Below are 15,472 nucleotides of genomic sequence, written 5' to 3'. Positions count from 1 at the left end.
TAATTACTATTACACACTGAAAAAATCCCCATTAAGAATAATTCTTAATATTCTTTCTCAGTAACATGAATAACTCTGCCAATGCGTTTTACATAAAAAACAATAAATACTACGTGATAATTCAGTCCTTTGTTTATAAAGTAGTATTTTCCCATTTTCTTATAGATTATCACAAAATATTTAATTGGTTAAATAATAAAGATTTCTATTGCCAGCTTAAACAAAAAAAAATATTTTTTTTCTGGAAAAGAAAAATGAATGGAATCCACAAATGAAAGAAATACCATTCCTAACCTTTTTTTGGAAACTTTGCCTGGGTCAGGGACTTTTTACAAGGACAGCTCATTACCAGCAATCTCAATGCTTTCTTTGAACTTAATTACTTAAAGTGGGCCTATCACCAAAATTCTTACTTTACATAAAAGGGTTGACAACCCATTTAGTCTTTACCACCGAGGCGGTACACAGTAGGAGAGGGCATCACATATTCCAGGAGGCCTCTTTCTGCTCCTTACGCATGTGTGAGATCGGCATTTTTTTTCCATGTACAGAAGGCTATGCCCTCTAATTTCGGACATGCACAAAAGGGATTTCTTCCTAAAAAAAAAGATCCGATCTCACACATGCGCAGTGAGGTTGGCACTCTTTGTTTCCCCATGTACAGAAGGCTATGCCATCTGATCTCGCGCCTGTGCAGTGCCAGTCGATGACGTCGAAGACGAAAGAGGATTCTAGGACAGCATGGGAACCAATCCAGGAAAGCTCCAAAGGGGCTGAGGGATCTGTCAAGGTAAAGGTAAGTTCTGCTTTATAGTGGTGGAAAAAAAATTAAAAAAAAAAAAAAAAAGAGGAATTCTTTAGTTTTGCAGCATGCACCAATTTCCTTCTTAGAGAATCCATATTATAACGTTTTAGTGTTTTTTTTAAGATCCTTTTTTTCTGATGACAGTCATGAGTCACTTTAAAGCAGAACTATGACCCCCATAAAAAAATATGTGCTGCAAAACTTATAAAACCTTTATTTTATTTATTTATAACTTAAATATATAATGCTATCTGCACTGTTTTCTTTTAGTACACCCATAGTCTATAATAATATATAGTGAAGGCCATTTAATGCAAGTTTTGTAATGGGGACAACAATGCTGCAATGCTCCTGAATTCAAAGCAGAGTTGTCACTCATGTAGGATGTGCTTCCTTGTACTACTGTGGGAGGAGAAGAGTTGCAGGTGGTTTGGCTCTTAGCATTGTCATTGCTGACTCAAGTCGGTCACTCATTGTTTCTTGAACTTCTTACCATAATGGAACCCTTGAAATAAATTAGGTCTTCAGGGAATCCCCTCTATCATTACTATAGCCACAGCTCACAGTATTTTAGTGTGGTGGTCAGTGGGAAGAATTCCTCTTACATTGCTGGCCATTGGAAAGAATGTCACCCTTACAGATAGCCAAAAAGATCATTGGTGACCTGAGAGGCGCAAACTGCTCATTTCTCAAGGAACCCCTAACAATCTTTGGAGGAACCCTGGTTCAGAAACACTGCTGTAGCTTGTCAATCAGTGCCTAGCCACACCCAGTCCCGCCTACTTCTTTCTGAATTGACAACACTAAAACCCTCCCACTGAGAACTGCAGTGTCTGGGAGGGGATGATTTTGAGACACAAATGGAGGATTTGGCTCAGTCATGGGGGTAAAGGAAGTTTTTTGATTACTTTGTGTATAACATGATAACAGGATTTTGGACTGTAAACTCTCATAAAGGAATTATTTGTTTTTAAATAAATTTTACATTTTTATAATAGGGTTGTTTTCCTTTTAGTAGGGTGGGCTGGGCCATGCATATCATTTCTCTGTGCCCTTGTGGACAACTGTTTATCCAAAACGGCACATTTACAGCACTGATAACATCTAAAATTACAGAGCCGTCACCAGCTGTTCCAGGCTTGCTGTCCATGGTCAGTGCAAGGAATGGCATCTATGACAGTTAGACCACAGAGAATACATGCCATGCCAAGTCATGGAGATTCTTTCTAACATGTTGTAAAACGTCCAGCATGCAATGTGAGTATTTTCGATGCTCCCCATAATTTCCCAATTATTCCGAGTCATCTCCCATGCTAGAGAACTGTATATCTACAGCAAGCCAGGTGAATGGTGATTTCAATGTTTGATCATTTTTCACAATTTTTTCAATTGCAAAACTAAAATGCAATTCTGCTTAGTCATGTGGGATGGTTTCTGTGAAAAGTATTATACAAAAAAATTCAGGTTTTAATATTTGTTCATTGGGTCATATTTAAAAAAAAAAAAAAGGGCAATTTATTGGATGCCCATTAAAATGCCACTTATGTGCTCGCTCCAAGTAGCAATCAACTGATATGAGTGACGATCAGACCTGGCTGCCACTTTCTATTGACCCATGCAGGTTGCAATTTTGGTGATCTCCATAGGTTATACTGGAGATCATTGGAGTTATAATTCACCAGGGTTTGTCATGAGACAAATCCAAACGCAATGGAGGTGAATCCGCTACGTAAGCCACTTCCAAATGGAGTTTCTGATTGCCACTTTTGGGTAAATACAGTGCAGTGGTCCAAGCAGTGATAACACCATACAAATTCCAATCATTCTTTTATGAATGCGGCACCATGGAAGTGAGGATTAAGTGAGTATTTACTTTTTAGATTGCATGAACCCCATAAATTGATTCAGCTGGTGAAATTTGGTGCACCCATTCTGCCCTTGCAATCACTTTCCCTGATCAGAATTACTATCGGATGTACTTTGATAGGACACACAAGACAAATATCGATCCACTGATATTTATCAACACATCCATTCTAGACATAAGTGATCAGAGCCCACAATGCAGTCTGGTATGATCATTTGGGTGCTGTATATACAGAAACAATCGAAAGACAGGGTTTAATGGCAAAAAATTATTTTGTATTAGGCATAGTTCTTACATATCAAAGGTCCAACAATATTTGTTTGCATCAACAGTATTAATTGGTACTGCCTCTTTTTTGAGGTTCGGTACCCATTTCAGCTAGACACAGATCACCTACTTGGTGGCTCCTTCAACCTAACGTGTAGCATTCAACAAACTGATACAGATAAGGAACACGAATGAAGTGAGTGTCTGTACGCAGCTTTGTTACCCGACGCGTTTCGCCCAGCTTAGGCGTCCTCAGTCCTTAACGCTGTTCACTGCACAAGCTTGTGCAGCCAAATTGGGTAAGATGCTTCTCAGAATTGGATATATTTAGGAATAGAATTACTACTCTATATGGTAAATATACTGGTTTACTGATACTCATTACCATAACCAAAGGCAAGTTCCTGCTTTTATTAATTCTCAGGTTGTGGATTGGAATGCAGCAAAATCTCCTTTTCTAAGGATCACAGTATTGTCTCCCCGGCAATTTCTAACAATTTCTATAAATACCTTGGTGACTGCACAGCAAGCCTTCCAGATGTCGGCAGACGATTGCTCATAGTGGTCAGGACGAGGCTCCCAAATTTCCAGAGGCTCTTCTGCCTGGTCAACCACCGTCCCAGCCTGGTTCACCAAAGCCGCACGCACGCTCGCCGTTCCCACATCCACACCAACGTAATACATCGTCTCTTCACCCTTCTGCATTGTAATTCCAGCTAAAAATAAAATAAAAATGAAGACAGCATTGTACAAATGTTACAATGTATACAAATCATTATTCTACCTCTGTGTATGATTTTTGGGGTTATCCAATGGACTTTTCTGTATCTCCTGCACAATTTGTACGATGTATTGTCTATTGTACAATGCCACAGAACATGATGGGGCTATATAAATTAATATTAATAAGAAAAATCTTAATCAAAAAGGAATTTTCTAGAGCTGCCCCCACTCTCTGGAATGGTCTTCCTCGTCCTATTCAGCTTCCTCCTACTTTATTCACATTTAAAAGAGCCCTAAAAACCCAACGCTTCAACTCACCTATCCGTCTTCTTCTGTCTCCTAAACCCTCACTACTTCCCACCATTCCATATCCCCCTCCTATTGTGTGATACCTGCCCCACCTCCTAGATTGTAAGCTCTTCTGTACAGGGTCCTCTCCTCCTCCTGTGTCTCTGTCTGTATCTGTCTGTCATTTGTGTCTCCTATTTAATGTACAGCACTGGGTAATATATTGGCGCTATATAAATTCTGTTTATTAATAATATTAATTTTATACTTTTTTTTCTGTGGAGCTAAAGTTTCATCTGGGAGCATGAGGGTTCTTTAATGCAGAGCTATAGGTCTGAATAGCAGTAGGGCTTTGTTATATCTTTGCAGAGAGACCATGGATTCTGCACAGAGAGATAAGGCCCTGGGGGTAGTTTTTTCTATTTTGAATTCCATACTTTTTGATGCATTTATATTGTATTAAACTGATTTCTAGTTGTAGTAGTAGTAGTAGTAGTAATGATCATGGAACACAGTCTGCAAGGTTTGCAAGGTGTTCCTCCCCTGTCGTTGGAGCCATATAGCACAAGAGAGGAATATTTAAGTAGAAGAGTTCCTATATACAGTATCAGTTTCTGTCTATTTGGCTTTTTGGCTTGAGTATATATCTATAAAGCATTAGTCTGAAGCTACAAAGGGTGGGGGATTTAATGCATTTATCACGCACGGCATGCACTTGGGATCTGGCCCACGTACAACGTCTGCTTTCATTTTTTTCCCCCATCTCCACATATCAGGCAATAAGAGCAATTTATAAAAAAAAAATCAATTTGGAAATGTACTCTTCTCTTCTCTCGTCTACGTTTGATTGAAAGTCGGGAGGGGCAGGGGCCAGTCGTCGACTCCACAACAAGCCCTGCTGACCTCCATTCCCTAAGACTCTCTGTATAATGAATCTTAATTAAGATTGGCCTGTCAGCCTTCGCCAAAAGCTGCAACTCTTAAAAAGCTCCATCGGAATACACTACGAGGAAGAATAAATCAACGCCCGCCTTCTCGTTTTCTGTGCATGTTAAGTGCATTCTGGGCCACAAAGGTTGTTTAAAGGACATCGGCGCAGGAACACAATCTTGTCTGCATGCAAAACAGCGTCTGACACCGCCAAGAGACGGTCAATACGGCCGCTTTATCTGTCCGAATCGTTTTTTTTTTTTATCTCCCATCTGCCCTGCAATTGTTTATCGACTGCCAGCTTGGGGGTTTTTTGACCCCTGGTTTGCTCCAAAAAAATGTGCGTAAAGGTGCACACTGATTAAAATGTAAAAAATACGCTTTTAGGTATCCAGATTGGACACATCTTGGAATTTTTTGGTTGGTGGCGACCAGGAGTGATGGGAACACCAGCTAGCGAGTTGCGTCAATATGTAAATCACAGACACATCCAATGTATACTTGTTGCTCAGCCAGAGCCACTTCTTAGTTATGGTGGCCTAGGCCATCCTTATGGTGGCACCAATAGGAGAGGAGTGATGGGAACACCAGTTAGTGAGTTGTGTCAATATGAAAATCTGAACCACATCCATTGTTTTCTTCTTGTTGTCTGGCCAGGGCCATTTCTTAAGTTATGGTGGTTCAGGACCAATGTTATGGTGGCACCAACAGGAGACGTGTAATGGGAAAACTAGCCAGACAGCTGAGTCAATATGTAAATCACTGTCACCCAAAATGTCTTATTCTTGTTGTCTGACCAGAACCACTTCTTAGCTATGGTTGGTGCCATCGTTATGGTGGCACCAACAGGAGAAGTGTGATGAGAACATCAATTAGCAAGTTGTGTCAATATGAGAATCTAAGCCCCATTCATTGTATTCTTCTTGTATGACCGGAGCCACTTCTTAGCTATGGTGGCTTAGGCTATCCTCAAGGTGGCACCCAGAATAACAACAACTAGGGAGCTGTGTCAATTTGTAAAATTCAGCCACATCCAATGCAGACTTCTTTTCTGGCCAGAGCCACCTTTGAGCCATGGTGGCCTAGGCCATCCTTATGGAGGAACCAGTAATGGGAACAACAACTAGGGAGTTGTGTAAATATGTAAAGCTCAACCACATCCACTGTATTCTTCTTAACGTCCGACCAGGCCAATTCTTAGCTATGGAGGTCTAGGCCATCCTTACGGTGGTACCAAGAGGAGAAGTGTAATAGGAACACCAATAAGCAAGTTGTGGCAATATGAAAATCTGAACCACATCCATTGTTTCCTTGTCTGATCAGAGCCAGTTCCAAGCTAGGGTGGCCCAGGCCATCCTTACAAAGGAACCAGCAGACGTGGTGTGATGGGAACACCAATCAAAGATTTGTGTCAACATGTAAATCTCTATCTCATTGTATTATTCTTGTTTTCCGACCAAGGCCACTTCTTAGCTATGGTGGTCTAGGCCATACTTATGGTGGCACCAAGAGGAGAAATGTACTGGGAACACCAACTAGCGAGTTATGTCAATATGAAAATCTCAGCCAAATCCAATAAATAATTGTTGTCTGACCAGAGCCTTTTCTTAGCTATGGTGACCTAGGCCATCTGTATGGTAGAACCAGCTAGAGTGCTCAATATGTAAACCTCAGCCACATCCACTGTATTCTTCTTGTTCTCTGACCAGGGCGACTTCTTAGCTATGGTGGTCTAGACCGTCCTTATGGTGGCACCAACAGGTGAGGTGCAAGATTTGAGTGAGTAGAAAGAGATACCTGTCCATATTGTTCCCTTTTGTATGTGCCCTACTGTAGCAATATCTAGGCAAAAAAAAAACAACGGGTGCTTTTGAGAACTATTCTTTTGCCTAAGCAAAAGGGGATTCCAAATGACGGACAAGGAAGTGGGGTGGTGCAGTACAGCATTACCTGGATGGTCTGGAGAAGACACAGTGCTCCCTAAAAAGAAAAATACAACTCAGCCAAAGGTTCCTGTTTGTATTCGTGAAAGGTAGAGGTAAAGAACAGAGGAAACAGATAAAGGGATCACTGCTAATAATTTTCTGTGTGCCTGTGGAGTCTTCATATTCATCAGATATGGCATGCAAAGACGTCAACCCTGGCGCAAAGGCTGGCAATGCCATTTAACAGTAACTCTTTTGGTTATGGAGGATCACTCGTTTTTATTAAGGTTTTCAGTTGATGCCCTAAGACAGGAAACATGTTAAAACCACAAAACATCCAAATTTTACAACAAACTGATCCTAAGAAGGGAAGAATATGGAAAAAAAGGCTGAGAATTTGGTTTTTCTATAGAAGGGTCATGAGCCCTCCACATCCTGCTGTACATATAAAGATCAAGATTTTTCTTCTGACATTACAAAGGATCCCTTGAAAAAGGTCAGAAGTCATACCACAAAACAAATATTGATGGCTGTTTTAAGAAAAAGTTCGGTCAACATTAAATATGTACCTGTCTACAGAGGCAGCCGGCCAACGGTCAGCAAACACTCAGAGACACGAGGACTGGGAGTCTCAATGCTACACCCGAAGGACAACACATTACTCCCAAAACCAAAACCTCAATACACTTCATTCTCATGGACAGCCAAGTTCTGTCTAGTAATAATGATTACACCTCTGTCCATGAATCAGTTACAAAGGGACTGTGTTAATGTAAAAAAAATTAAAGTTAATGTAAAAAATTATTTTCAGTTNNNNTGAGTGAGTGGCACCCTGCTGTGCTCTGCTCTATAGGAGTGCAAAGTGAACATTACCAATCAGTTGTTCATCAATCCGCCATGGCACGTCATAAACGACGTCAGGGGACCAGTGCACAAATGTCCGATTTCCCTGAAACAAGCACAACCATTCAACCTATGCAGAAATCAGACGTGTATATAGCTTTACTTTTGATGGTCCAGGATCCAGGACTGTGATCTATATTTGACCTAATGGTTGGTGACCTGAAAGAAGCAAATAGTCAATGAACATTGGGTGCTTTTTCAGGGTCAGCATATCTCCCTATTGACCCTTAAGCCCCTTTTATGCAGTGTTGAAAAACCACAAGGTTAGTCATTCCCATGCAAACTATTTCAATGTGCCTAGAGGTAGCAAACTAGACTACAGGTCAAAGCATTGGCACATGTGGCCCTTGTAGTGTGGTTCTAATAGAAAGAAATCAAAAGGCCAAAAGCAACATAAGGCCTCTAGGAACCGCGCTGAAAATGTGTGCAAACGCGTGCACAAAGTAGTCCGTAATCATTCCGTGGGAGCACAGTTGACCTGACTGTACAATGCTGCCGACAACCTCTGAAATGGGCCGTCAAAGTCTGAAATGGATCCAATTCTTTTGTCCCTCATTTCAATTTTTGCCATCCAATGCACAGACCTCCATACAAATATATTATAAACTACCAAAAAAGTTATACACCACTAAATGAAGACTTTGCAGCCAAAAAGGTTAATGCAATAAATAAAACCAGAGGTGCAAGGTGTGCTTTGATTCCAGAAAAACATAACAGCAGTTTAGTTCTAAACTTCATATAAAATCTGCAATGTTTTAGCACAGAGATAAATCCTAAAACAATTCCTGAAGCAATGAGCTGCCAAAATATATAAGGGAAAGTAGTCTGTATTAAATAGGGCCCCAAAAAGCTCCAAATGGACCCAAAAAACAGCAGTGTGAAATGGCTGGTATGAAGAATGAACAATGATGCCATTATTAGTGTGTAGTTGTGTCTTCACTTTACTTGTGGTTGGTCCATGACAGAGCTGTAATATATAACTTCAATGTTTAGTGACGTCAAGGGGTGGTCTGGCAGAGATAAGTGATTATCAAGGGTGGCCCACCTATAGTTTTGCTTTAAGGTTTTATTCCCCCTCATTGTTATTCTACACATTTCCAGGGAGGGCTACATTACCAATGGTTTGCTCTATGGTGCAGTGGGAAAGAGTTCTGCAAACTGTACATTGGGTGTAATGACTAATTATAAAAATTCATTATTAAAGAAAAAAATTGATGAATTGTTTACCAGAATCATGTGACACATGGAGGTGCAGTTTGCATACTGGGTACATAACAGGTTCACTCTATGGTATGGGGCACGAGGTTTGTACCATACTTAGTGTCCATGCCTTCCTACCTACCTTCCCTGCCTACTTTCCATGCTTAGCTCCAACGCCTAAACTCCATAACTACTTTCCTACAACTGGGTTACATAACAGGTTCCCTTTATGGTAAAGGACATAAGGCAAATGGTGAACTTACTTCCCCACCTACCTCCAATGCCTACCCTCCATACCTACTTTCCACATCTACCCTCCATACCCACTTCCCATGCCATCTTCCAATGCCTACCACTAATGCCTACCCTCCACACATACTTCCCTTGCCTACCTCAATACCTATCCTATACACCAGCTTTCCATGATTACCCTCCACACCTACTTTCCACGTCAACCCTCCATACCCACTTTCCATGCCAACCTCTAATGCCTACCACCAATGCCTACCCTCAATACATACTTTCTTTGCCTACCTCCATTGCCTACCTTATACACCACCTTTGCATGTTAAACTCTGATGCCTACCCTCCACACCTACTTTCCACGTCTACCCTCCACGCACACTTTCCATGCCAACCTCCAACCCTTACCCTACTCGCCTTAGTTCCATGCCTACACTTCACACCTCCTTTCCATGCCTACCACCAATGTCTACCCTCCACACCTATGTTCCATGTCAAACCTACATACCCACTTTCCTTGCCAACCTCCAATGCCTTCCACTATTGCCTAACCTCCCCACATACTTCTCTTGCCTACCTCCAATGCCTACCTCCAATGCCTACCGTATACACCAATCTTCCATGCTAATCTTCAATGCCTACCCACCACACCTACTTTCATTGTCTACCCTCCATACCCACTTTTTATGCCAACCTCCAATGCTTATTCTCCACACATACATGCCTTGCCTACCTCCAGTGCCTACCCTATACACCACCTTTGCATGCCAATCTCCAAAGCCTACAGTTCACACCTACTTTCCATGCCAACCTCTAATGCTTACCCTCCTCACCTTTCTTCCATGCCTACCTCCAATGTCTACCTTGCATACCTACCTTTGATATCTTCCAATCTTTCACACTTACCTTCCATCACTCTGATCTGTCACTGGCCTGCTGAAGATTGCAGGTTCAAGGTTGGCACTCACACAACAGCCGGGCACAATGTGCCCATTAAAATATAACAGTGCTGTTGTCCTTTAACTCAGATGGGTAATTTGTAACTGCAGATGGGCCATTGGGCTTCTACATTGGTCTGACTGGCTCCTGGATTCTGTAAGTTTATCCAATGCTGTAACCGAAGATTTAAAACATTTAATTACAAATTTAGAATTTCATTGCTAATCTGTTTCATCTTTTCTTCTTGGACTGAACAACACAATATGCCAATCACATCGTCCTCCGGTAGACTGCTAGAATTCTGCAGAAATCCCAGCACTGTGACTCCATAGATCGTCCCAATATTTCTGATCTGCCCAATTATTATTATTATTACACAGGATTTATATAGCACCAACATATTACGCAGCGCTGTACATTAAATAGGGGTTGCAAATGACAGATACAGACAGTAACACAGGAGGAGGAAAGGACCCTGTCCCGAAGAGCTTACAATCTAAGAGGATCCTAAGCCTGAATATTCTGCTGGCAGATTTCTAGATTTATCCAATCACACCAAACTTTTATTGGAATCAACCTGATCAGAAAAGAAGGTTAATTCCAGGGACACTTACTTGCCAGCAATGAAAAGTTACAAACACAGCAAAGTGCAATTTCTTTCCTCTGCTTCCTGTGACTCTGAAGTTTCAGGCTTTTTAGAATGACTGTAAAGTTCCTCCTGATTGGTCAGTTATAACTCAGCCCTGATTGGCTGATTATTTCCTGTACTTAGACCCAGCCAGGCGTGCTGAAGTCAGCGAGAACTTTGTGAAGTCTTTGTCTTTCACATTTTAGGAAAAACAAGTTTTTCGTTTTTGTGTGACGACGTTGGTGAATCCTGTAATTAAAGTGAACCTGTTACCATTTTTTTTTATTTTAAAAGCAAACGTTTTGGCTAAGATTATGCACCATGTGTCGTTATTTTTCATATATGCCTCTGATCTAGTTTAAAGGCTGAAACACATGCTCAGGATACCACAATGCTTTTTCATATGCAACACTGGGCTGTGCTGCCATTTATTTTTTAATGCACAAGTCAATAAAGCTCTGATGTGCATGCAAGGTAACGTACAGATTATTGCAATTACATGCATTAGCATATTGCAGTGCTATTTATTTTTAGTGGCACCCTAATGTACTAAACAATGAACCTCAAAAGCAGGGGTGGAAATAGCCAACTGGGGGACCTTGTGCAGATAAGACTCCAGGCGTGCCTGTTAAACTCACTTTGTGCCCCTGCGGGGACCCCTATTGGCTAGGAAGGGTCTGGCGTCCTCGTGCAGTGACACACTTTGCATGTCCCTATGTCCCCCCTGCTCCAAACCACATGACTGCTCCGGCACCAGGATCCAAAAAAGCCCTAACTTTACTAGGCCCATGATTTTTCATGATTTTTGTTGTTTCTGCCCCTTGTTCAACATGTAGTTGTACAAGAATAGAAGAATGTTTTCCTGGCCAACAATGCTGAAAATCATTATAATAATTATGAAATGAAAAGTAGCTGTTCAGTTTTTGTCTGATGGTAAAATTGACCTGCATATTTAACATTCCTATTGTTCTAAAGGAACAAAATATGCCAGCCATGCCATGGCCACGCAAACATTTTATTATTATTTTTATTAATAATAATAAACAGTATTAACATAGTGCCAACATATTACGCAGCGCTGTACAATAAATAGGGGTTGCAAATGATAGACAGATACAGACAGTGACACAGGAGGAGGAGAGGACCCTGCCCAGAAGAGCTTACAATCTAGGAGGTGGGGAAAGTATCACACAATAGGAGGGGGATTTGGAATGGTGGGAAGTAGTGAGGGTTTAGGAGACAGAAGAAGATGGGTAGGTGAGGTTGTAGCGTTGGGTTTTGGGAGCTCTTTTAAATGTGCAAAAATAGGAGCAAGCCAAATAGCATAAGGAAGACCATTCCAGAGAGTCGGGGCAGCTCTAGAAAAGTCTTGGAGCCATACGTGTGATGAGGTTATGAGTGAGGAAGTCATTAGTAGGTCATTGGAAGATAGCAGCTAAGGGGGTCAGGTCAGAAAACTTGATTTATCAGGTCAGAAAAGTAATGTGAAGGGATTTTAAGGCAAAGGGTTTAGTGATTTGTAACATAGCCCCCAACCCCCTGGGTATGCAGGGGCTCTTATTTGCTGGCCACCAGGCGCTGCATGTAGCCGTTTCCTGACTGCCCTCAATTTCGCCTTCCACCAATGCATGGGGTAGAACTCAGGGTTAATCACCAGACCTGTCAGTGTTAATTAAGCCATTGATTTTTTCCTTTAATTTGGCTCTGGGTAGGGCCTGTCTTGGAGCTTCAGGTGATTTTCCATCCAGTAACAGGTGGCAGGGTGAGATCTGGTTAATCAGAAGACGGAGCGGCTTTAAATATTTGTGCAGAACACATTTAAACATTTTCCTTTACTCCGAGTTAATTTGTAGCCTGTGCCATGTGTCTGGTTCTCTGAACAGACTCCTCCTGTATGTTAGACATAAACTCTGGAACACATTATAATCCGGCCAGACGCAGAATACACCAGCAATTAGGAAACACAATGTTACCATTTTGAAGTGGGTTTGTAATGCACGCCTGGTGAATCCGGACTGAACCTTTCACTGGGCTCAACATTGCATTCATATAAACACCATAAAAGGCATTTTCTGCATCAGACAATGAATTTTGATTCTTGGTAAAAAATAATATTTAAAAGCCCAGCCCAGCCAAAAATTAATACTACATGCCTATGGGAAACCTTTCCTTACTGCTTCAGACATTAGGTTTTTCATTCAGGCATTGCTGACTTCCTGATCTTTTTTTTGTAGGTGAGCTGGGAATCCTGGAGAGGGATTTCAAAATTCAGCACTGCAACTTAGATCTTAGCATTGCACACCTGACCTCATTAATGAACCTTAAAGTGAATTCAGGGCTGCAATTCATTGCCTGATCCTCAAGTTTTTGTGCTATTGCCCTGGATAAAGATCCTTCTGTCTGTATATTTGTTCACATGTCAGAGGTTCTCATCCAATATGATTGGTTGTGCTCATTTCAAGCAAGAATCTGACATGTGGACAGCCAACGTCGTTCATGGATCCATCAGGACATATCCATGAATGACTGATGGGGAATGACCGCTATACAAGTCAATAAAGAGGACCACATCGGGGTGCTGCTTACTCTCCATTGAACAGAACCACGCTGTGTGTACAGTGCTCATTAGTTCATCTGTCACTCTTTGTCATTGGAAACAATTACAAAAGTCTGCCTAAGTCTCATGCAAAGAGTCCATGAAACTTTGATTATAGCCACCAGTATGGATATGATTGGTGATAATGGAATCTGAGAAAAAGGAAGTTTTGCAACACCGTGACTAACGATGAGTGGGGACTGGAAAATCTTCCATGATGGTAATATGGGTTTGGGATGGTTCACCGGGGTAAAGAATTACTGTTGAAAAGCAAACTATTACATGAAATATCAAGAAAAGGAGGGTTGTGGTTTTGTTCCTATATTCTGTAGTTTTGAGCCCACCCATAAGTAAAGGATTGCGAAAATAGAGAGGCTACTTATATAGAATTAAACTTATTTCAAGAAGGATCGTATCACACATAATATAGTGCAAAGTACAAAAACGTGAATTCAGTTTTTCCAATGGTTTGTTAGGACCTTGCTGGAAAGTCTGAACTAGACATAAATCACTGCTAAATTGTATAAAACAACAGAAAGGAAATACATTTGTTACTTGAAATTAATACACGTAAGGTCCTTAGTGTCTCAGTAATACTGACGCGTTTCGCCTTAATGGTTTCCTCAGGGAAGTTCGAGATGGACAAAGTGCTAGATTCAAATATTGTAAAGTTAGACAAACATAGTAAAAATGATAGAATTACAGTTACAATTATATATACACATGCTCAATCAAACACATACATTCCTAGATTGTAAGCTCTTCCGGGTAGGGTCCTCTCCTCTTGTGTCACTGTCTGTATCTGACTATCATTTGCAACCCCTATTTAATGTACAGCGATGCGTCATATGTTGGTGCTATAAAAATCCTGTTTAATAATAATGATAATAATATTATAGTATTCATTATATGCATCAAAATCATCATTATAAAGTTATAGATAAAGTTATACCATGAATGTTGTAGCTGGGAATTGTTAAAAATAGAATCTGGATATATGGGTTAACTTTGAATTAGATTTGTTGATATAAGGTATAACCAATGTAGTTATAAAATGTAGCTCTACGTGTCTGGTTTGGCTATATATACCAGGAAATATCTTGCCCCCCATTTCCTCATAAAGCTGGAATCCCATAGTAAACCTCTTTACATCCATACTTATGTATATTATATTATTTGATCACTTACATCACAGGGGTGGGATTCTCATCACCTGTGGCCCTCAGCTCCTCATTGGATCCTGCCAGGTGAACGTTGGTAGCCGATTTCTGATTATCGTCCTGAAAAATGTCTATAGCCAAAAAAACAAGACAAACCAGTTAATTTTAAATCCCCAGAAAACATCCAAACAATGAAACATTAAATTTGCTGAACCAGACTTTGTTGCCTTTTTTCCGACAAGACAGAATTGAATTTCTCTTGTCAGACAATTAGCTGCACTAAGAAGGGAGGTTGTGCTGTCGTCAGGGGTGTGATTGTGAGATTTATTTTATAATCTTGTTTTTCTCTTTTTCTAATCCTGCAGATTAATGTTTACTAGGATATATTTCTGAAAGCTGAAATACCTGCGTATGAAACCTTCCATCATCGCCGCTCAAGGACCCAACCTCTTATACAATGTGTGAGGAATCGGAGGAAAGGAGAAGCATTCGGGTGTGGAAAATAAATGTGTATTTTGGACAAGGAGCTTCTAATCTTTTTACTGTTACTGACAACCAACAGATTGCCCGGGAGGGCTGCATTACCCCCAGGCTGGACTGTCAAAAGAATAATCACTGAAAATCCTTTTAGGAACCAGTATGACTTCAATAGCACCGTGTTAGATAATACATGGATAGATGGGGACACAGCAACTGAAAGGAAACCATAAGAATGTTATCATATTTATTGATATCAGCAAATCACAAATACAACAGCTACCTACAAATATTGAAATCATTGTTGTATTTGTTTCATCAGGACAGGAATGAAGGTCCAATTACTGACAATGTTACTCAGATGTCATGTGATAAGTCACGTTCAATTTTTCCAGTTTGATCTCAGGTTTAATAATGCAATGCAATTAGATCTGGTATTCTGTGTGTATATATATATATATATATATATATATATATATATATATATATATACCCTGTTTCCCCGATTATAAGGCACTCTC

The 15,472-nt window shown here is 40.6% G+C and overlaps 1 protein-coding gene across 8 annotated transcripts in view; it reads right to left on the bottom strand.

The window, feature by feature from the left end:
* The window catches only part of FGGY (FGGY carbohydrate kinase domain containing), a 144,319-nt gene that overhangs the window by 103,386 nt on the left and 25,461 nt on the right, over nt 1–15,472 (bottom strand). For 3 of the 8 annotated variants that reach the window (XM_072419365.1, XM_072419363.1, XM_072419367.1), the window contains 3 exons: nt 14,503–14,605; nt 10,058–10,262; nt 3,450–3,655 (listed from right to left, as the gene is read on the bottom strand). In XM_072419365.1, coding sequence (XP_072275466.1) covers nt 3,450–3,655; nt 10,058–10,064 — 213 coding nt within the window. In that variant the 5' untranslated portion in view covers nt 10,065–10,262; nt 14,503–14,605. Of the gene's footprint in view, nt 1–3,449; nt 3,656–10,057; nt 10,263–10,704; nt 11,006–14,502; nt 14,763–15,472 lie in introns of those variants that run through there. The other 5 variants (XM_072419370.1, XM_072419369.1, XM_072419366.1 and 2 more) reach the window with 4 other exon arrangements.

This window comes from Pyxicephalus adspersus, chromosome 8 (genome assembly GCF_032062135.1).
Source record: "Pyxicephalus adspersus chromosome 8, UCB_Pads_2.0, whole genome shotgun sequence".
Taxonomy (NCBI): Eukaryota; Metazoa; Chordata; class Amphibia; order Anura; family Pyxicephalidae; genus Pyxicephalus; species Pyxicephalus adspersus.
Note: the sequence above shows the minus strand (reverse complement) of the source record. Positions and strands in the feature narration are given on the sequence as shown.